Source organism: Octopus sinensis, linkage group LG10, assembly GCF_006345805.1.
Source record: "Octopus sinensis linkage group LG10, ASM634580v1, whole genome shotgun sequence".
NCBI lineage: Eukaryota > Metazoa > Mollusca > Cephalopoda > Octopoda > Octopodidae > Octopus > Octopus sinensis.
In genome coordinates this window covers 38,704,793-38,729,800 of record NC_043006.1, presented here as the reverse complement: position 1 = coordinate 38,729,800, position 25,008 = coordinate 38,704,793, and the positions used below count along the sequence as shown (strand labels likewise).

Here is a 25,008-nt window from a genome sequence, read left to right as displayed (position 1 = left end):
GCTTGCTATGATCATCGCTGTGTGGTCAAGAAGGGGAGAATGAAAGATAAGCACACGAGGTGATTATTTATATAGGTTCACCGGAAGTGGGTTGGAAAGACGGAAGTTTTGATTGAAAGTAATGGCGGAGGACGAACGAAATATCTTCATACCGAGGCATTTTAAAAAAATTTTTAAGAATTTAAACCGCGAACGAATGGCGGGCTGCGAAGATTTTGATTGGGGACAGTAGACTTAAAACAATCGGGGTTTGAAGAAATGAACAGAGTAACGAACAAATTAACTTGGTACCGAGGGGATAAACAAATTAAAGGGTTATATTTTAAGAACAAGCAGAATTAGTGAATAGATTCGAACATTTAAGGGTTAGCAGTAAATGTATGTGTGTAGTACAAGAGTCAGGAAGAGATGAAATGAGAATATATATATATATATATATATATATATATATATATATATATATATACACATACATATATACATTCATATATATATATATATATATATATATATATATATATATATGAATGTATATATGTATGTGTATATATATATATATATATATATATATACATACATACATATATCATCATCGTCATTTAACGTCCACTTTCCATGCTAGCATGGGTTGGATGGTTTGACTGTGGGCTGGCGAACCATATGGCTGCACCAGGCTCCAGTCTTGATCTAGCAGAGTTTATACACATACACACACACACACACACACACACACACATATATATATATATATATATATGATGGTGCATGACTTGGTGGATAGAGCACCGGGCTCACAACCATTAGATTGTGAGTTTGGTTCCTGGTCCGGGCTGCCCATTGTGATCTTGAGCAAGACACTTTGTGTCACGTTGTGCAGTTCACTCAGATTTAGAAATGAATTGCGACGTCATTGGTGCCAAGCTATGCCGACCTTTGACTTTCCCTTGAATAACATCAGTGACATAGAGCGGAGAAGCTGTTATGCATGGGCGACTGCTGGTTTTCCATAAACTTTTTACCCTTTTACCCTTTGTGTATGTATACTGAGAAAGAAAGATAATGATGCCAACAAAAAATTGTTGGGCTAGATATATAAAATATACATACATGTAAATAGAGGGGAAACAAGAACTGCAAATTTTCAGATGATGAACATTCATGTTTGAAAAAAATATATGTATTTATATATTAACAGTGCAGACTCATACAGAGAGCAGAGACACAAAAAAATTAAGGAGAGAAGGCGTGGTATTACAGGTCGGACAGTGCTAAGTGTTTTCTATATTGAGCATCAGTGGATCTCATCTGCTGTCTCCCTCTCTCACTCTCTCTCTCTTTCTAAATGCATGCATATATATAGAGAGACAGACAGACAGAGAAGGAAAGAGAAATACATACATATATATACATATTTATATAGGCACAGGTATGGCTGTGTGGTAAGAATTTTGCTTCTTAACTGTAGGGTTTCAGTTCAAGTCCCACTGCATGGTACCTTGAGAAAATATGTTTTACTATAGCACCAGACCAGCCAAAGCCTGGTGTGTAGATTTGGTTGGTGAAAATCGAAAAAGCCTGTCACTTACAAATATAATATATACGTATACATATATATATATATATATGTAAATTTAGCTAAAAAAATTTTCAGTTGGACAAAATTTATAAAATTTTTTGAAATATTATATTTACATAGTCAACCGGTTTCACTTGTGCTAATCATGATTATGAAGTTAGTGATAATGTTGCAATTTCATGCTACTATAAGAAGGTGGAAGGATATTTTATAAATGAAGGAGGAAAATAAATTTATATTTAAATATAATGTGTATACAGAGTGCGATGGGTAAATTGTCACTAATTTATATTTTTAATTTGACAGATATACATCGTTTAATTTTGATTTTGTCTACTACACAGTATAGTAGGATCGGTTTGGCACCATCTGTGAAAAAAAAAGCACCATGATGCAATTCACTCTGCCAGAAATTTGGAAATGACATGCTGTTCTGCTTGGCATTCACACTGTAAGCTCTAATACCCATATTTCAGAGTGTTTGAGTGTCAACCTCAGGACATGTACCAAGAGTGATAAAAATCAAACATCCAGTCAACATCGTGGTATTTGGTGTGATCACTAGTGATGATGATGTTATGCCTCCATTTATCTTCTCACATGACATCATACCCACACAGAGGCCTACATCAAGTCCCTGGAAGAGATGGTGCTGCCCTGATTAAAGAGGGTGTCTGCTGGAAGACTTTATATCTGGCAACAGGACACTGCACCAAGACACACAAGCAGGAGAACCCAGTCATGGCTGTCAAACAATTTCAGTGATCACATCACCCCCAACATCTGACCACCAAACTCCCCAGACTGCAATCCCCTTGATTATTATGTGTTGGGTGCAGTTAAGTGAAAGACCAACAAAACTCCTTGTAACACCAAAGATGAACTGAAGGCAAGGTTTGTGGTAGCATTCACCAACTTATACAAGGAAACCGTCCAGGAGAGTTGCAGAAGATTCTGAAGTCGTCTGAATGCCTTGGTTGAAGCCAATGACGATTTTATTGAATAAATTTACTCTTTAGTATTCCAAGATAGTTTTATGTCATTTTGGTAAATATATCTGAGATGTCAGTGTTATTTCCATTTTTGCATAATTTAGATGACAGTATATTCACCGCGCCCTGTATATATATGTATATATATATATATATATATATATATATATATATATATATACTGTTGTGTCTGGGGAGAGTCATTTTCTTTTTGTGCCTTATAATGTAACACACTCACCAGTAAAATTTCCACTTATTTTTATTTTCCTAAAATTTTCGTTGCATCTTGCAACACACACACACACACATATATATACTCTTTTACTTGTTTCAGTCATTTGACTGTGGCCATGATGGAGCACCACTTTTAGTCAAGCAAATCCACCCTAGGACTTATTCTTTGTAAGCCTAGTTCTCATTCTATTGGTCTCTTTTGCCGAACTGCTAAATTATGGGGACGTAAACACACCAGCATTGGTTGTCAAGCAATGTTGGGGGGACAAACACACACACACAAACATACACGCACACACACACACACACATATACATATATACAATGGGCTTCTTTCAGTTTCCGTCTACCAAATCCACTCACAAGGCTTTGGTCAGCCTGAGGTTATAGTAGAAGACACTTGCTCAAGGTGCCACGCAGTGGGACTGAACCCAGAACCATGTGGTTGGTAAGCAAGCTACTTACCACACAGCCACAAGCTGGAGCTGAATTTGTCTTGCTACTCAGATTTCATGCCTATATAGTCATCAAGCAAGCTATTTCACCTGATGATTGCATCAGTGTGAAGCTCAAGTCATGTGATAAACTCACAGCTTCAGTTTTTATTAAACACCAAATCATCTACAACATGGATTGAAATCCCGTTTCTCATTTGTCTAACATTAAGCAATGTACATACACACATATGTGCATGCATGTTTTGTGTGTGTCTGTGTGTGTGTATGCATAAATTATATGTATATATATATATATATATAATACATGTTTTTATAAATATATAATACATTTTTTTCCCGAAAAAATTTTTATCCTATATCAATGATAAATAGATTAGTGCTCACTTCTGGATTCTATCACTCTGTGAAAGTTTCTAGTTCGAATCACATGTGTCTCGAGGTGCGCCGAAGATTTTTCTATTTTGGATATATTTGGGGTACTTAAGTCTGCTCGGGACTTGGTGCTTGCTTCTTCCATGGGTATGAATAAGTATTTAATTTATATCTCGCGTATGTGCCGCTGAAGAGGGGAAAATTTCTTGTGAATTAACCCTGAAATTGGACCAATACTATAATAACGAATTTTTTTAGAGATTTCTATCAGTTTGTTTCAAGACGCATAAATTTAATGGTTATCGACAATTTTTTGTTTCGACGTATCTGGCATTAGAATTTTTCTTCTGCCCTTATCTTGTAAATTATATATAATACATGTATATTTTTCCCTGTAAGCTTGGAATTATATTCCCTAATATTATTATTATTATTATTATTACTATTATATATACATATATATATATACAAAAATACAAACATCACCTCGCATTATGGATCCATTGCGTTCCTGAGCATTTTCTTGTAATGTGAAATGCCATAATGCGAACATATTTCCCATTATAGAATTCCATATTATGGCAAAATTTCCAAGAACACATCAGTTTTGTAATGCAATAGGGATGCCTGTAGATTTATTACACGTGTATATGCATATATACTTGCGTGTGTGTGTGTATGTATGTGTGTGTGTGTATAAGCCTTATGAAGAATAACATTGCTGCATATTCTTCATCTCAAATTGTGTGTCAGTGATCAACTGCACGCTTTTAAATGTGCATGTGTATATATTTGCATGCATGTGTATGCATGCGTGTACATGTGTGTGTGTGTGTTTGTGGGAGAGTACGACTGTTGCTGTATATATATGTGTGTGTTTGTATGTGTTTGTGTGTATGTGTAAGTGTATATAAGTGTGTGTTGGTGCGTGTGCATGCTTCTGTGTGTGTTGCACATACATACATGTCCAAATAACACTTGATTATTTGAATTTTGCATATATATATATATCTACAGATGTATTTGCATGTGTATGTATACACATTTGTGTGTGTGTGTGTGTGTTGTGTGTGTGTGTATCTATGTGTATATATATATATATATATGTATGTATGTATGTAAATGTGTATATGTGTATTGCATGATTCTTAGTATGCATGTGTGTGTGTTTAAATTTATCCATGTGGATGTGTGTGTATGTATATATATATATTATATATATATATATATTTATGTGTGTGTGTATGTGTGCGTGTGTTTGTATGTATCTGTATTCAAATATACATGTGTTTATATTTATTTATGTGTATGTGTGTTTAAATTTATACATGCATATGTGTAATATATATATATACCTTTTTATGTTTGTACGTGTCTATATTGGAATGTGTGAATGTGTGTTTATATTTATGTGTGTGTGGGTTTATTTAAATTAGACAGAAATTCACACGAGCTGGCTTGCTTTTGTTTTTTTTTGTTTATTATTTTTGCTGGTTCTTTTTTTCTTAAGTTATTTTCTTTTAGTATTTCTATTTATTTACCTTTTTACAACCTTTTTTTTTATTCTTCTTACATTTTTGGCTCACTTGTTAATAACTTCTTTCAGAATTCATTAAACTGTTTCTGTAGAATTGACGCCAAGAAGAACATGAAGAACGAGAAGGGCTGGTGGAGTATGTGTGCAATGTTATGTATCTACATATAAACTACACACACACACATATATGTGTGAATATGTCTATGTGTCTGTGTGTGTGCATGTATATTCATATATATATATATATATATATATATATATGTATATGTACATTGCTTGCATTGCATGTGTTTATGCATATATATATGTGTATATATATATATATATATATATATATGGATGGATGGATGCATGCATGTATGCATGCAAGTATATGTATATATGTGTTTGTGTGTGAGGATTTATGTATGCAACAGCATATATGCAAATGGGTCTGCTTGTGTTTTCACTGGTGAATATTCCTGTTCTTTGATCATTGGAAATACATAGTCATTGAATTAGTATGCATGTGGCTGAGTATCCCACAGATAATTGGTCTCTTAATATAACCTTTAGGTAAAATCTGCTTCACATAATGTAAAGAAGCAACATTACATAATGTGGCAATTCTTGTTGAAAGGTTTCCTCGCAGTTTCCATGTATCCACCTTCATTCGAAAGATGTTGGTTGATCTGAGGTTATGGTAAATATTTGCCTACTATGCAATGGAATCGAAACCTGAACCTCTTGATTACAAAATTAACTTCTCAGCCACTCTGCCATGTCTACAAACACACACACACACATACACATGTGCACACATACATTCATATACACACACAAACGCACACATCCTCAGGACTGGTGCTACTAAATGTCGGACTCAGGAATGTCAGGACAGTCTGTAAAATGGTCTTTAAAGACATCTAGAAATAGAAACTATACTTAACTTGTAACATGGCAGCAAGATTCAGTTCCTCACCAATGTCCAACAACAGAAACTCCAAATTAGAAGTTGACCTGAACAACAAGATCACACCCAACACATGCCAACATAGAAAGCACATTATTTACATTTGACAGATATTTGTCCTCATCTTGTTTGTTGTTAACACAACGTTTTAGCTGATATACTTTCCAGCCTTCATCAAATGTCCTGGGGAAATTTCGAACCTGGGTTCTCATTCCTGAGGTATTTTTTAATGTTATTGTTGCTGTTGTTGTTGTTGTTATTATTATTATTATTATTATTATTATCATCATCATCATCATCATCATCATCATCATCATCATCATCATCATCATCATCATTATTATTATTATTATTTTATTATTATTATTATCATTCAGCTCACTGCCTGGTAATGAACTCAGAATCTTGGAGTTAGTAGCCTGCTGTTTTAATCACTATGCCATATGCCCATGGGTATATGGCGTAGTGAATAAAAGAGCAGGCTACTAACATCAGCCAAAACGTTGTGTTAACAACAAACAAGATGAGGACAAATGTCTGTCAAATGTAAATAATGTAAATAATGTACATAATTCCTCATCTCTTAAATATAGAACAGTATAGAAAGCACGTGTTAAATGGTTAAATGGTAATGATATATAATACATGTGAGTGTGTCTATAGGTATGGCTGGGTGGTAAGAAATTTGCTTCACAACCACATAGTTCCTTGTTCAGCTCTACTGCGTGGCAACTTGGGCAAGTGTCTTCTACTATAGCATCAGGCCACTTGTGCAATAATTTCATGAGCAGGCTGTTTCATTGATTGGGTCAACTGGAACTACTAGCGTAGCTAGAGTGGGGTGAATGGGTGTGGACCACCCCTGGCAGCACTTTTATGGGAGTGGCCCCACTTTTGGGTCTGCTGTATTTTTTGTGGAGGCCCAGATGCTGCAAACTGAAGGGCCACCCTGGGTAGCACACACTCTAGCTACAATGTTGACTGGAACACACATCATAATAACCATTAGAACACCAATTTTTTTTTTTTAATATCGATTACTACTGATTCGTATATTTTCATGTGTTATCTAAGGGGTGAATATATATAAGTTCAGCAAAAATTTAGGTTCAGATAAATATGGTACTTAAGCTGAGGCACCAGAATTTAGTACGGTATTATCCATGCAATTTCAAAATAAGGTCATTAAAATTAAAATAAGGAACAAGGATATCCAGAGGTAATGCTGTACTATCGTTTCATGCAACTCCATTTAATTGAACAATGCAATCATTACATCAATTTAAAATGCAGAGTAATCCTCAGCTGCACAAAGATTGCTCTACATTTGCAGCTGAAGATTCCTCTACATTTTAATTTGATGTAATGATTGCATTGTTCAATTAAATGGAGTTGCATGAAACGATCTTACTGTATTACCTCTGGATATCCTTGTTGCTTCTTTTGATATATATATATCTGTGTGTGTATGTATGTGTGTATTAGGAAAAATATACAGGGTAGGAAAAATTATAGAAACTTTTTCTACCAGTGGCCTAGCATGCAGGAAATAGTCAATAGACTATATATTATTCAAATAAAATTAGTGTACATTTAAACACATAAGAGGTTCCTTGACAGGACACCTATCATTCTAGAAGGAACAGTCAAATCCAAATCACAGTTAGGGGTAATTTCGAAGGGAATGAAAAATAAAAACCTTTACCATATTTAGTAACATGACCATTGTTTCGAACTTTAATTAGCAAATAAAATAATTTGCTAGGCAAAGTTCTTATCAATGAGTATGGCAAAGATTAACATATAAGTATGAGGCAGAATAGCGCATATCTCATCTGTATATATTATTTTTCAAATCCATCACGCAAGCACAGTCCTTCTAGTATACTAGGTGTCTTGTCAAGGCACCTCATATGTGTTTAAATATACACTAATTTCATATAGATAGATAGATAGATAGATAGATCGATAGATAGATAGATAAGTTCTGTGTAAGCCTAGTACTTATTCTATCAGTCTCTTTTGCGGAACCAACAGGTTACAGGAAGATAAACACACCAACATCTGTATCAAGCGATGGTGGAGGGACAAACACAGACACACAACTGCATACACACACACACACACACACACACATATATATATACAATGGGCTTCTTATATATATATACAATGGGTTTCCATCTACCAAATCCACTCACAAGGCTTTGGTCGGCCTGAGGCTATAGTAGAAGGCACTTGCCCAAGGTGCCATGCAGTGGGACTGAACCCAGAACCGTGTGATTGGTAAGCAAGCTACTTACTACACAGCCACGCCTGTACACACACAAACACACACACATATATACAGACACAGACACATATTTTTTACATAGGTAGATATATATATATATAGATATATACATACCTACATATGCACACACTCACGTACACACACATACACACGTACATGTGTGTACATACAAATATGTGCTTTTACATAAATTCGGGATTAATCACATATATTTGCAATAGAATGCAGCACCCCTTAAGGTGTATGGCGACATAAACATTACGAATACAGTTGTATGGGTGTGTGTATGGCTGTATGTGGAACAGTGTATCTGTCTGTGAGCGTATCAGTGTATGTGTGTGTGTGTAGTCTGTATGTGTGTGTGGAAGGGATGTGATTTATGCCAACAAACAAATCAAATGAGCCCTTTCAACCTTGTGAACTATAGTCTCCGTTTTGTCGAATAAATATTCATAATTATTCTCATTAAGGAGAGGACGACTCACACGTAGCTACTTGTACGGACATACATATATATATTGTCACACACACGCGCATACATATGTGAATTTGAACACAAGCATACATGTGTACACGTACGCACTATCTTGCATGCATAAATGCACATGCACATACATTTGTGTGTGCACCTATACATACTGACATGTGCATGCACATGTAATTCAACGCAGACATACATGTGTACACATGCTGCCTTCTGCACATATATTCAGATGCAAGTGTGCACATTTGCTGTACACACTTGCACATAAAGTATTGGGTACACATGTGCACTTAACCCCAAACGTTTATGAACACATACAGTCCTGCACACATGAATGCATCTGCACACAAACATTTGCATGTGCACACTTATATATATACATGGACACCCACATGCACTTGAATACAAGCATACATATATACACAGTCTTGCATGCATAAATTCGCATGTACACATACAATTGCATGTGTGCATTACCACATGTATTGTCATGTACAGGCTTGTGCACTTAAACACACAGCCTTGCATGCATAAATGCACATTCACACACATATATATATGCAAATGTGCACACATTCAAAGAAAGAAATCATCTTAAGCATATAATCTCTTGAATTAATGGTTCTCAGGATAGACTTGTCTCCTTAATCTTGGCGTTTGTTGTTTCCCAAACTATCATAGCAATTTATTGGAAGGTTCTTAAATTTTTATAGATTTATCATCATCACCACCATTATCATCACCACCACCATCATCATCATCATCATCATTATCATCATTATCATCATCATCATCATCATTATCATCATTATCATCATCATCATCATTATTTAGGTGGCAAGCTAGCAGAATCATTTCAATTTCAGACAAAATGCAAAGTGACATTTCTTTCAACTCTTTAGATCCTAAGTTCAAATGCCACCAAAGTCGACCTTGCCGTACATTTTTTGGGGTGGGTGGGTGGGGAGGCATTAAACTAAGTACCAGTTAAGCTCTGGTGTTGACATAATTGATTAACCTCCTCCCCACAAAATTTCAGACCTTATGCTAACAGTAGAAGGAAATTATTATTATTATTATTATTATTATCATTATTATTATCATTATTAACGAAGTGGTTGGCGTTAGGAAGGGCATCCAGCTGTAGAAACACTGCCAGATCAGACTGGGCTTGGCACAGCCTTCTGGCTTCCCAGACCCCAGTTGAACTGTCCAACCCATGCTAGCATGGAAAGCGGACACTAAATGATGATGATGATGATGATGATGATGATGATGAAGGCAGTAAGCTGGCAGAAACATTAGCATGCTGGGCAAAATGCTTAGCAGTATTTCATCTGTCTTTACATTCTGAGTTCAAATTCTGCCAAAGTAGGCTTTGCCTTTCATCCTTTCTTGGTAAACGAATTTAGTACCAGTTGCATACAAGGGCTAAGCTAATCAACTGGCCCCCTCCGCAAAAATTTCAGGCCTTGTGCATAGAGTAGAAAAGATTATTATTATTATTATTATTATGTCTCTTATATTCCTTCTGGGCTAGTGGCGTACATTGGCTGGTAATATGCGATACAGTTTCACCGTTTTGTCCACAGATTCTGCACTTATCACTTTCTACTGTGTTGTCTATTCTGTATTTTATGCAGTTTGTTCTTAGTGCTTGCTCTTGGGCAGCACAGATTAGAGCCTCCATTTCCGGTTTTAAATCACTTTTAGTCATCCACAGCCATCTTTTTTCTCTGTCTATCTTATCTTCAACATCCCTCTGAAATTGACCATGCATTCTTTTCTTTACCCACCTATTTTCAGTTTCATTCATTTTCAATTTCTTGTATAGTGCTTTATCTTTGCAATCTTTTATCCTACACAAGCCTGACCTTCTTACTTCTAATAATAGCAGTTCTGTGGCATTTTTTACATACCATGCTACATTGTTTTCTTCTTCTTTAATCCTGTGTTCACATCCACCAAGTCCTCTTCTCCCTCTTTTTTTTGGTACATACAGTTTGTCTGTGTCACTTTTTGGGTGGAGTGACCCATATCTAGTTAGTAACTTCTTTGTCTTTCTGTCTAAGCTGTTTAGTTCGTCTACTGTCCATGCAATACCCCTGCTCCAATACCTTTATGATTATTATTACTATTATTATCATCATCATCATCATTATTATTATTATTATTATTATTATTATTATTATTATTATTATTATTATCATTACTATCATCATCATCATCATTATTATTATCAATAAGGTGGTTAGCTGGCAGAATTACTCTGCCACAAAATGAGCTTGGTGGCATTCCTGCCAGCTTTACATTTTGAATTCAAATTTTGATGAGGTCAACCTTAGACTGGAACACCTTTAATAATAAGCCTGGTCAGTTGTGGCTGACCCCACCCCCATGCTAAACAATAACAGAGTAAAAAAAACACAAAATAGGATACTATCCAATATAAACTGCCGCAAGGTAATATATAGAGAGTACATATGAACTTGAAGTAGTTTGCATCGATGAAATTACCATAAGATAAAATATAACACATGGTGAATATTACTCCAAAACATGAAATATTCTACAAGATAAGCAACTGTGTTCTGCGTCCATTGTTGTAAGAAGAATAGTTGTAACATAATGTACAGAAGCACATAAGGAACAGGATTACTTTCTCTCTCTCTCTCTCTCTCTTTTGCTCTGGAGGATCTTCTATGTCACAGCATAAAATTTATTCCACTGTTTTTATTATCTCTGCTCCCTTTAGGAGTACAGCGCTATAAACGAAGCCTGACGAAAGCCCCTGTGAAAGGATTTGGTACCCAGGAAAAGAAATAAGTCTGTCATGTGTGTGTGTGTGTGTATACATATATACACATGTATGTTAACACATATACATAAATATATATATATGTATATATACATGTATGTATGTATGTATGTATATATGTATATATGTATATATCATCATCATCATCATCGTATGTATGTATATATATATATATATATATGCATATATATATATGTGTGTGTGTGTATATACATATATATATATATATGTATATGTATACATGTACATATATGCATATATATATATATATGCGCATATATGTACGTGTATATATATATATATGTATATATATATATATATATATATATTATATATATATATATATATATATATATATATATATATGTCTTCTGTGTGTACATGTATTTGTGTGAGAGATTCCATGTTCCCCTCATCTACATGTGTGCTTGTTCACCGTTTGTAAACCGAAGGCTAGAAGCAAACAATAATGTCATTCTATCTCTAGATGTGAAAAGATATCTGGCTTGTCTTCCACACGCTTCATGCTAAACCTACCCATATACACCTCATCAATGCCCATTCTTATACATACATTTCCTTGCATTATCTCCCACACACACACACACACACACATTCCCTTCTATTCTCCTCACCTCTCTCTTTCTCTCATTTCCATTTCTATAGCAATTCCATTGTAGGATTTTGCTATTTACCCAAATTATTATCATGTAAGTATAGGAAAATACCGAAAGCTACTTAAGAATGCAAGATAAAGAAGGAAAATATTTATTTATTTATTTGCTATTGAATAAATTCATTCCTTTTCTACAGTTTGTGCTTTAAGTGGCTTTCATTATTTTCCTTGTAACATTTGTTGTTGTTGGGCTCTGTTTGTCAATGATACCGTCGATGTTGTATGTTGGTGACATTATTGGACATCTATTAAGCATGAGGATCTCTTCAAGATCACTTAATTCAGGAAAGCTAAAAGTAGGGAAACATGTTACATTAAGGTGTATGGTATGGCTATGAAGTTCAGTTTGTAATCACTTGGTTCTTGGTTCAACCCCCTCTCACAGCACCTTTGACAAGTTTCTCTGGTTGACGGATACATTTTGGGTGAAATTTGGTATTTTAGACTTCTTTGCGCTGATGTACCTGTTCTCTTAATATGCACTGATTTGCAAATATACGTTTGCATTGTATAATGCATAGCATATATATTTGTGCAGACATGTAAACATAATTTATTACACACTGAAAATATTATTACATAAAGACGGCTGTGAAACAACTGTAATCCTAAGGATGACAATTAGTTAAATAAATATATTCACCTCTCCTGGTTTTTATGGGTTATGAATATATAAAACATTATCATTGCCAGGGCTGCTGACTGGTGCCCGTGCAGGTGGCATGTAAAAAGCACCATTCAAGTGTGATCATTGCCAGTGTTGCCTTACTGGCACATGAAAAACAACATTTGAGCATGATCATTGTCAGTGCTGCCAGACTGGCTCCTTTGCGGGTGGTATGTAAAAAAACACCCTTTCTGAGTGGTCATTGCCAGTACTGCCTGACTAGCCTTCATGCTGGTGGCATATAAAAGCACCCACTACACTGTCAGAATGGTTAGCGTTAGGAAGGGCATCCAGATCACATTGGAGCCTGGTGCAGCCATCTGGTTCACCAGTCCTCAGTCAAACTGTCCAACCCATACCAGCATGGAAAGCGGACGTTAAATGACAATGATACTGATGATATATATGTATATAGGCACAGACATGGCTGTGTGGTAAGAAGTTTGCTTCCCAATCACACGGTTCTGAGTTCAGTCCCACTGTGTGGCACCTTGGCTAAGTATCTGCTGCTGTAGCTTCACGCCGACCAAAGCCTTGCGAGTGGATTTGGTAGATGGAAACTGAAAGAAACCTGTCGTATATGTGTGTGTATGTGTGTGTTTGTGTGTGTCCCACCATCACTTGACAACCAATGCTTGTGTGTTTACACCCCATAATTTAGCAGTTCAGCAAAAGAGACCAATAAAACAAGTACTAGGCTAAACATAAGTCCTGGGGTCTATTTACTTGACTAAAGGTGGTGCTCCTACATGGCCGCAGTCAAATGACTGAAACAATGAAAAGAATATAAAAGTATATATATATTTAGAGAGAGAGAGAGAGAGACACACATACACACACACACACGTATATCCATGCGTCCTCACTCACACTGGTTTACACACACAGACACATACATGTGTGTATGAATCTCTGCATATCTGGTGTAAAATTGAGTTGATTTAAAAGCTAACTGTTATAAACGACAATGGCATCCTGTATAAATTGCTACTCTGGGTTGAAGAGAAGAAACTGAACTGGTGACTTGTATCTAATAAATTAGATAAAAAGTTATTTAATTTGATTGAATTGGGAAGCTAAAGTGCATTATATTTTATAAAACATTGTTTCATAAGTGATTGGGGTAATGGTGAAGATGGTTTAAATAACATAATTTAATAAATATTCATATATTTTTGTTTCCAAAATTTCATATATTTAATACAAGGTTTTATAATAACTGATGAAAGAGGGAACAAATATTAAAAATTAATGTTCATAATTTAACAGAGAGAAAGCAATTTAAAGGAGCATATAAGGAAATTATACAGAATTTATTATTGTTAGTAAATTCAGTGGCAAAGAGGGAGGTATGGAAATATTTTGTGTCAGATATAAAGAAATTAAGGAAGAAATAAGAAAAATTGTTGCGCAAAAATTAAAGTATGTAAGTAATGTATGTAATATCTATTCTGGTAAATAAAAGGTGATTGCAGAGTGGAATAATGGAGCAAAATATAAGATATAATTTGGTATGATTAAAAGATTTAAAGAGAAATTTAAGATAAAAGTATATTAACAAATTTAGAATAATAAAAATATATTAAGGAATATAGAATAATAAAAATATTTAAGCAATATAAAATAATAAAAATATTTTAAGCATTATATAATAATAAAAATATATTAAATTTAAAATAATGAAAATATTTTAAGCAATGTAAAATAATAAAAATATATTAACAAATTTAAAATAACAAAAATATTTTAAGGAATTTAAAATAACAAAAATATATTAAGGAATTTAAAATTAAGTTTATATTTAAAATTAAAATATTTGCAAAAAAAGTTTTTTGATATTAGCAATTACCTGACTATTAAATTATGAACATTAATTTTCAATATATTTCTTTTTCAATCTAACAGTTTTTGTTTTATTTTGCTTTTTTTTCTACTTGTTTCAATCATTGGACAGTGGCCATGCTGGGGCACTGCCTTGAAGAGGTTTTAGTCAAATAAATATAACCAAGTTTTTCATTTTTTTTTTAAAGTCTGGTATTTGTTTCATCAGTCTCTTCTACTGAACTGCTAAGTTATAAGGATGTAAACTCCCGTTGATAAATGGTTGGGCCAGAGACAAATGTAAAGACATACACACACATGCATGCACATGTCCACATGCACATGTCCACATGCACATGCAGACACGTGCACACACACACACACACACACGCAGGGAAAGAGATGAGACCACTGCTATAGCCTGAGTCTGACGAAAGCATAGATTTGGCAGATGGAAACTGCAAGAATCCCTTCTATATATATATATATGTGTGTGTGTGTGTGTGTGTGTGCATATGTGTTGTGCTTGTATGTGTTTGTGTGTGTATGTGTATGTGTGTGTGTGTGTGTTACTTTCTTCTTGTCGTGACAAATGTCCTTATCATGCAAGGAGTCTCCTCCTTTCCCAGTTTTCTGAAGAAAGCATTGCAAGTGGATTTGGCAGATGGAAACTGCAAGAATCCCTTCTATATAAATATGTGTGTGTCCATATGAGTTGTGCTTGTGTTTGTGTTACTTTCTCCTTGTCTTGACGAATGTCCTTATCATACAAAGAGTCTCCTTCTCTCCCAATCTTCCATGAAAACATGTCTGGTCTTGGGGAAGTATTTGCCTTTCTTGGAAACAGGTGAGGGACACTAACAGGAAGGACATCCAGCAGAAGAAAATCCACCTCAGCACATTCCATGTGCCCCATGCCAGCATGGGAAACTGGACCCTAAAGTGAGATAAAGAAAAAGGAAACCAACACAAATATGAAGAGAGACAGAAAGAGAGAAGGAGAGAGAAAGACAGAGAGAGAGAAAGAGAGAGGGGTTTATAAAAATGTTGGACTGGAAAACAATGATGATGGTGGTGATGATGATGATATAAATAATTATTTGGAGCTGATGTGATCGACCATCCCCCTCCCCTCAAATTCCAGGCCTTCTACCTATAGTAGAAAGGATTATTATTATTATTATTATTAATAACTTATGATGAGCAGAATAATTTTATGAGGAGGAGGTGGAGGAAGATATGATGTCATTATAATGACAGAAATAATGATAAGAAGGAAGATAATGTCAAAATGATGATCCTCATGTTATATTTCATAATGATTGTAAGAATGATACCATGACGATGACGATGATGATGATGATGATGACGACGATGATGACAATGGTGATGATAAAGGCAATGATGATGAAGACAGTGATAATGATGACGATGATGAGAATGATGACGACGACAATGATGATGATGATGGTGGTGATGATGAAGATGACAACGATGATGATGATAGGGAGGAGGAGGAGGAGGATGGTGCTGGTGATGCTGGTGCTGTTGTCAGTGATGCTGATGCTGGTGATGGTCATGATAATGTGTTTCTGTGCAGGACACATTCATTTTTTTTTGTTTTTCATCTATATTTCAATCTTTTCTGATGATGATAATTTCATGATGATGATCAATGATGATGCAGATAAGGTTGATGACGACGATGAGGATAGAAAAGAGAGCAATGATGATAAGGGTAAGGATTATAGATAATGCCACACTGGAAATATGATGATGATGATGATGATATCGATGATTTCTCGTATTTGCCACATGGGCAATGAATGAGGGGACAATAAAATTTGTGGGGTTTTGCAGAAAATTGATAGGTATGGACAATAAGAATATAGAAACTGCATGAAACAAAATGACACATTAAGGGGACAAGCTTTTAGATAAAATTAAGGAACTCCTCAGAGCAATGAATGCCTCGTAACATGGGTATTTGTATTTCCTCCCAGTTATGTTTGACAGGTGCTTGTTATGTGTAAGGTTATTTACTCAAGCAGTAATTATATAAGAAAATATAAAGATTATGAAGTTATAATAATAATAATAATAATAATAATGAGGAAACTCATTTCAGTCATGAATGACCATGGGATTGCACCTAGAAAGTTACCCTCCGAGGCACAAGTCCAGCCAAGGTTATTTGTGGAAGGCCAGCAGTCACCCATACATATCAGCCTCCCCTCTCCACACCACTGATGTTATCCAAGGGAAAGGCAAAGGGGCCTATACAGCTTGGCACCAGTGATGTTGCAATTCATTTCTACAGCTGAGTTAACTGGAGCAATGTGAAATAAAGTGTCTTGCTCAAGAACACAACACGCAGCCTGGTCTGGGAATCGAACTCACCACCTCATGGTCGTAAGCTCAATGCTCTATCCACTGAGCCATGTACCTTCACATAATAATAATAATAATGATAATAATAATAATAATAATAATAATAATAATAATAATAATGATAATAATAATAATAATACCTAAACAGAAAAGAAATAGACAAAGCAAAATCCCAACAATGGCTGAGAATCTCGGGACGCAAAGCAGAGACTGAAGAATTTTTAATTGCACAAGACCAAAGCTTTCCCACCAGAAATTACCAAAAGCATGTAATGAAAAGAAATACAAGTAACTGCAGAATATATGGTGAGGGAGAAAAAACAATTAATCATATTGTCTCTGGCTGCCCAGTTCTGGCTAAAAAGCAATATATTCACAGACACGATAGAGTTGGTACCTGTATACACTGGAAGCTATACCAACACTATGGAATAACAACAGAAAAAAGATGATGTAGGCACACTCCAGAAAAAGTCACAGAAAATGAGAAAGCAACCATACTCTGGGATATGCCAATACACACAGATAGAGAAATTAAGGCCAACAGGCCGGATATAGTTGTCAGAGATCACCAAGAAAAAAATGCTTTCTAATTGATGTATCAATACCAACAGATAACAGTGTTTCTCTAAAAGAAACAAAGAAACTTTTGTTATTATTATCATTATTATTATTATTCAGCTCACTGCCTGGAATTGAGCTAAGAATCTTGGGATTAGCAGCCTGCGCTCTTAACCACTATGCCATATGCCTGAATAATAATAATAATAATAATAATAATAATAATAATAATAATAATAATAATAATAATAACAATAACAACAACAACAACAACAACAATAACATCAAAAAATATCTTATGAATGAGAACCCAGGTTCAAAATTTCCCCAAGACACCTGATGAAGGCTGGAAGGTATATCAACCGAAATGTGTTAACAACAAACAAAATGAGGACAAATATCTATCAAATGTAAATAATGTAAATCCTTCAAGGCAATGCCCCAGCATGGTCACAGTCCATTGACTGAAACAAGTATAGAATAAAAGTTGTTTATCATCATTATTATTAATATTGTTTTTTTTTTCTTTTCCATATGTTTCATATATTTTTCTTTTCTCTTTCATTGTGCCACCTTACAACCCAATCACAGAAATTGTCGTCAGATACCCAAAGTTGAATGGCCGAGGATATTTGGCTTTCCCTGTGTTGCGTGATGCTTACAAGCAGTTCCGCATTTATCTGGAAATCAAACCAGAATCTCCAAATGGATTATTGCTATTTGCTTCCGAGAAGCCTGATGCTCGAGGGGATTTCTTCTCTGTTGCACTTGTTGATGGACAAGTAGAATTCCGGTAAGTCGCTGCTTTGCTTTCTATTATTATTTGGAGTATGAGTCATTTTGGCACAGCCATTTTGGCATCACTGATTCAATGCTGACTTATTTGATATCAGATGTATTAATATTTCTCTCCTTCTCTCTCCCTGCCTCCATACTGGGGTCGATCTCATCGACTTGCCTCCTCCCCCAAAAAATTTCAGGCCTTGTGCCTAGAGTAGAAAAAAATATTAATTCCACCAAAGTTGACTTTGCCTTTCAGGGTTGATAAATTAAGTACCAGTTGCATACTGGGGTCGATTTAATCGACTAACCCCTTCCCCCAAAATTTCAGGCCTTATGTCTAGAGTAGAAAAGAATATTAAATCCGCTGAGGTTGACTTTACCTTTCATCCTTTCAGGGTCAATAAATTAAGCACCAGTCACATACTGGGGTCAATTTAATTGACTGACTCCTTTCCCAAAATTTCAGGCCTTGTGCCTAGAGTATAAAAAATATTTAGAGTAAAATTTAAGGTGGTGCACTGCCAAAATTGTTAGCATCCCTTTCAAAATGTTTAGATGCATTTTATTTGTCTTCATGTTCTGAGTTCAAATTCTGCCAAGGTGGACTTTACTTTTTATCCTTTCATGGCCAGTAAAAGAAGTACCAGTAGAACTCTGGGTTCAAATTGCCCCACCTCCACCCCGAAATTGCTGGCCTTGTGCTAAAGTTTGAAACAAATATTTTGAGTAAAATTTAATAACATGATAAATAAATAATGAAAAAATGTAACTGTAAAATATTGTTGTATGCTCCTATGCTTTGCCTTTGTACTGTCCTAAATGTCTTTTTGGCCCATGTAACAAATAAAAAAGTATTATTATTGAGTGAGAGAGAAATGCATGCCATCAAAGTGACACTGGGGTACAAATCTACGAATCCCAATATACTCATCATGACTACCTATCGAATAAGGGTTCATCAGTCACATGCATCGCAATTATATGTGTGTGACATGGTGATCTCATATCAAGATAAACGGTGCATAGCCTTGCAGGTGGGGCCCAGTTAAAATTTTCTTCAGGTCGAGTAGCCCATCCTGCTCAGAAGGTCCTGAATAAGGTTTGTTTTAAGGGTGTTAAAAAAAAACACCCATGTTTCCAGTAGTGAATTAATCAAACCCCAAAGAATTCCTCTCAACACATGGCTATGATGCTCCCCCACTACTTCTGCTTGCACACATATCGTCAGCCACTAAGGGACATGCTCAACTAGTTATGGTCAAACAACTGACAAGCAAATCTGTGGTATTGAGCAGAATATTTGCTGTAACCCATCTTTTATACCAAGATAAAACAATGTACATGATAACACTTCCAATCAGTTGTGATTGGAAGTCACAAGAGCCACTACCTGGTACTGCATCAGGACATTTATTATCATTATTATTATTATTTTTTATTTATTATTATTATTATTATTATTATTATTATTATTATTATTATTATTAGTAAGTTGGTTAGCATGCCAGGTAAAATGCTTACAATATTTTGCCCGAAGTCAACTGTCTTTCATCCTTTCAGAGTCGATAAATTAAGTACCAGTGAAACACTGAGGTCGATGTAATCGACTTAATCCCTTCCACAAAATCTCAGGCCTTGTGCCTTAAGTAGAAGGGAATATGATGATTATTATTATTGCCTTTGCACAGCTTCTAATGCTGGAGATGTACTACAATGTCAGCTGTTCACTACCAGTGAACTAAGGTAACACCTCTTATTTTCCGTATTATCATTATTATCATTATTATTATTATTATTATTATTATTTTCCTTCTTTTCTTCAAACTTTCTTCCATTTCTCGCCGAGTGTTTTTCATACACCTAAGGCAGAGAAGCTCATTGTATGCATTCCCAGATTACACATGCAAATTCACAGGTAAAATATGTATTTTAAAAAATTAATAAATAAATAAATTCATGGATGTTGATTTCACAGCGATAATGCTCTTCTCAGTACATGAGTCGTTCCAGTTAACATGCTTTTTTTTGTACTTCCTGTAGGGATGGTAAGCCTGGTATCATTTTCAAATAGGTTTCAGTACCTTTTTTTTTATCATTCCTAGAGATCCTACAATCACTGGTACTATAGTCGCCTTGAGATGCCACATTTTTTCAATTTCTATTAGCAAGTCTTTATATTTACCGATCTTGTCAAATTCTTTTGCCACTATATTGTGATCGCAAGGAATACTCATGTCAATTAATAAACATATCTTTTTTAGTCTGATCTTTTATAATAATATCCGGTTTAGTAGCTTATTATTATTATCATTATTATTATTATTATTATTATTGAGTGAGAGAGCAGTGCATGCCATCAAAGTGACACTGGGGTAAAATATACGAAGCCCAATATACCCATCATGACTACCCGTCTGATAAGGGTACACCAGGCACATGCATCACAACCATATGTGCGCGACATGGTGATCTCATATCAAGATAAACAGCACATGACCTTGCAGGTGGGGCCCGGTTAGAATTTTCTTGAGGTTGAGTAGCCCATCCCGCTCAGAAGGTCCCTGAATAAGGGTTGTTTAAGGATGTTGAAAGAACCACCCATGTTTCCAGAGGTGAATTATTCAAACCCCAAAGAATCCCTCTCAACACATGGCTATGATGCTCCCCCACTACTTCTGCTCGTGATCAGAGATGCACATATCGTCAGCCACTAAGGGACATGCTCAACTGGTTAAGGTCAAACAACTGACAAGCAAATCTGTGGTATTGAGCAGAATATTTGCTGTAGCCCATCTTTATTATTATTATTATTATTATTATTATTATTATTATTATTATTATGACAAGGAATTTGACAATGATGACAATGAGGCTTTTAATCACTGTCTTCTTCATGGTGTTTGTTATTGACCTCCACAGAGGTTTGTTTGTCCTTGGTTTTTAAAGTCAGAGAAATCCTTTAGCGCTTGTGTATCTGTTGACTCTTTTACGAGCTTTAAATCGAGTTATTAGTGTTAGTGATAATGTTGGCAGCATTACGACATAAATGGTAGTGCCGGTGGTAGCGGCGGCAGCAGTGGTTGTGTTCGTGACAGTGGTGGTGGTGGTGGTGGTAGTTGTGCCGATAATGTTTGCTACGACAACTAGTTTTGAAGATATTTCCAGTTGCCATAGTTACCCTAACATTCTAAATTTTTCAAATTCAAAAAAAAAACAACAACCAAAATATGTATATATTTTTTTTTACTTTTGCCTTTTTTTTCTTTTTTTCTGTTATTGTTTTATGACAGTTGTTTCAGTTTTGCTATGTCAGTCATTTTACATTTTTGTTCTTGTTGTGGTTGTTGTTGCTGTTCTGTTATCTCGAATGCTTTTATCTGCCACTTGTGCTGCTACTGCTGCTACACGTGTAAAATAAAATATAATAACCTTTTTCCTATAATTGCTTCTTATGAGATGAAGCTACAAGTTGATCTCCTGACGTGCACTACAATACTTTGCAATTGTTATATTATGTAAGACAAAATAGCTGAGTGAGAAACCATTAAAAAAAGGGTAATAATAAAATATAAAATATAGTGATGATGATAAGGAGGAGGAGGGGGATGGTGATGATGGTGAAGGGGAAGATGACAATGATGATGATGATGATGATGATAGTGATGATGATGGTAATGGTGGTGGTGATAATGAAGGTGATGATGATGGTGGTGAACGTGATGGTGATAAGGATGGTGATGGTGGTGAAGGTGATGACGATTGTGATGATAATGATGGTGATGATGATGATGGTGGTGATGAGGATGATGATGATGATGATGATAGTGATGATGATGATGATAGTGATGATGATAATGGTGATGGTGATGATGATGATGGTGATGAAGATGGTGGTGGTGATGATGATGATGACAATGATGATGATAACAAGGACCTCAATGCTGCACAAACTACTTAGTTTTCCCACCAGGAAATCTCTTCTTTATTATTCTATTTTGTTATTTTATTATTTTATTTCCTCAGATCAAATGCGATGAGTTTAGATGTTGGTAGGTGCATGATCAGCATTTTATGTGAAAATGCAGCACTACAGTGATGAGAGACATGGCTATGCGATTAAGAAGATTGCTTTGCAATGACAACGCTTTGAGTTTGATCTTACTGCACACCACCTTGAATAAGTGTTTTTTATTTTTTTTATCAGAGCCTTCAACTAAATTTTTTATGTGAAAACTGTAAGGAAGCTTGTAGTTTGTAGAAGTAACTATTTCTGTTCTTGGGAGAGTGACCCCCTTTGGTCATGAATGACCATAGGGTTGCATCTAGAAACTTCCCCTCCAAAGCACAGGTTTGGGTAAGGTTGTTTATGGAAGACCAGAAGTCACCATGCTTATTGGTCTCCTCTTTCCACACCACCAGTATTATCCAAAGGAAAGGCAAAAGGCTGATACAGCTTGGTACTAATGATGTCACAAATCATTTCTTATTTCTTTATTGCCCACAAGGGGCTAAACATAGAGGGGACAGACAAAGGGATTAAGTTGATTACATCGATCCCAGTGCGTAGCTGGTACTTAATTTATCGACCCCGAAAGGATGAAAGGCAAAGTCGACCTTGGCAGAATTTTAATTCAGAACGTAACAACCGATGAAATACTGCTAAGCATTTCACCCAGCGTGCTAACGTCTCTGCCAGCTCGCCTCATTTCTACTAAGTGAACTGGAGCAGCATGAAATAAATTGTCTTGCTCAAGAACACAACACACAGCCTGGTCTGGGAATCAAACCCACAGCCTCATGATTGCAATAGTTCAAACAAAATACATACAAAAAGCAATTTTTGTCGAAATATATTCATTCATATTCTGTTGTCTGCTTCCATCATTATGCCAGAAACTCAGTTCCATGCTTATACAATTTGGCTGGTTTAGAGCCACAGCTTTGAAAAGCAGTAATCTGATACTGCAAAGTCTCGGCTCTAAGCAGAATGAGGCAGTACTTCCATTTTCTCATCTTCCTCAAGTTTATGCTTGGTCAAATTGGTAATGTGTCATCATACTGTAGGAGTATGTGTATTTAACTGACCAATGCTGAGTTGCAGGCTTTCAAAGCATCGTATACTTGCTGCAATGGTTGAGCATAAAAGTTAGCATTCACAGCATGACCATCTGGGACAAGCTCAAAGTGCAACACCCCTTCAAAATTCCACCAAACACACATAACCGTCCATTCAAACTACCCTTGCCAAGCAAGGGCAGTTCTGAAGTCTGGTCAGAACAAAGCCACTGATTTCTCTTATTAGGATTACAAACATAGATCCAGTTCTCAAATCCACTCAAAATCTGATGTCAAAAACAGGTATTTTGAGGATTTGAAGGCAGTTATTTGCAAACATTCACTTGTCATTGAGCCTGGTCATTGGCCAGTTCATGACAAGCTGCTCAACAGCTTCTGTTCACAAGGCTGAATTTATGCAGGTTTTGACTGATGGTACTTTGTAAGGGACAACGTTCTGCTGACAACATACAAGTGCTTGTGCTTGTCTGTTATTCAACCACTTCAGGCAAGGCCTCATCTCCCACAACAGGTTTGTCTTTGAGGTTGGTGTCACCTTCCATGAACTGTCTGAACCAGTTTTGTAGCATATGTCTGTTGACAATTCCTGGGCCTTCCATATCCTTAATTTCTTCTGCAGCTACCTTTGCACTCAGTCCTTTTTTTTTTATCCCCCCTACAGGTAGTGTAAAATGACACTAATTGCAATTTTTTCATTACTCATTAGCAAAGGTGTAAAACAAAGAAGAAACAATATATGAAAATAATAAACAAACAATTCAGCAATGATTGGACCGGGCCATATTGAATTAATGATATAACGTGGAGATACAAGTTATCAAAAATCACCTGTGAAAATCCCAAACAACTTTTGACACAACATGGTATAGAGGTGTGTGTGTTTGTTTTTGCCTCAATGTTTTGACATTGTGTGATTGTTGTATAGGCACAGGAGTGACTGTATGGTAAGTAGCTTGCTTACGAACCACATGGTTCCAGGTTCAATCCCACTGCGTGGCACCTTGGGCAAGTGCCTTCTACTATAGCCTCAGGCTGACCAAAGCCTTGTGAGTAGATTTGGTAGACGGAAACTGAAAGAAGCCCGTCGTACATATGTATACATATATGTGTTTGCATTTGTGTGTCTGTGTTTGCCCCCCCCCCCAACATCGCTTGACAACTGATGCTGGTGTGCTTATGTCCCCGTAACTTAGTGGTTTGGCAAAAGAGACTGATAGAATAAGTACTGGGTTTACAAAGAATAAGTCCTGGGGTCGATTTGCTCGACTAAATGTGGTGCTCCAGCATGGCCACAGTCAAATGGCTGAAACAAGTAAA

At 35.7% G+C, this 25,008-nt stretch overlaps 1 protein-coding gene across 1 annotated transcript in view; it reads left to right on the top strand.

Moving 5' to 3' along the window:
- The window catches only part of LOC115216355 (pikachurin), a 700,561-nt gene that overhangs the window by 442,065 nt on the left and 233,488 nt on the right, over positions 1 to 25,008 (top strand). The window contains exon 4 of the mRNA XM_029785606.2: positions 18,424 to 18,625. Within this exon, the coding sequence (XP_029641466.1) occupies positions 18,424 to 18,625 (202 nt within the window). The remainder of the gene's footprint in view (positions 1 to 18,423; positions 18,626 to 25,008) is intronic.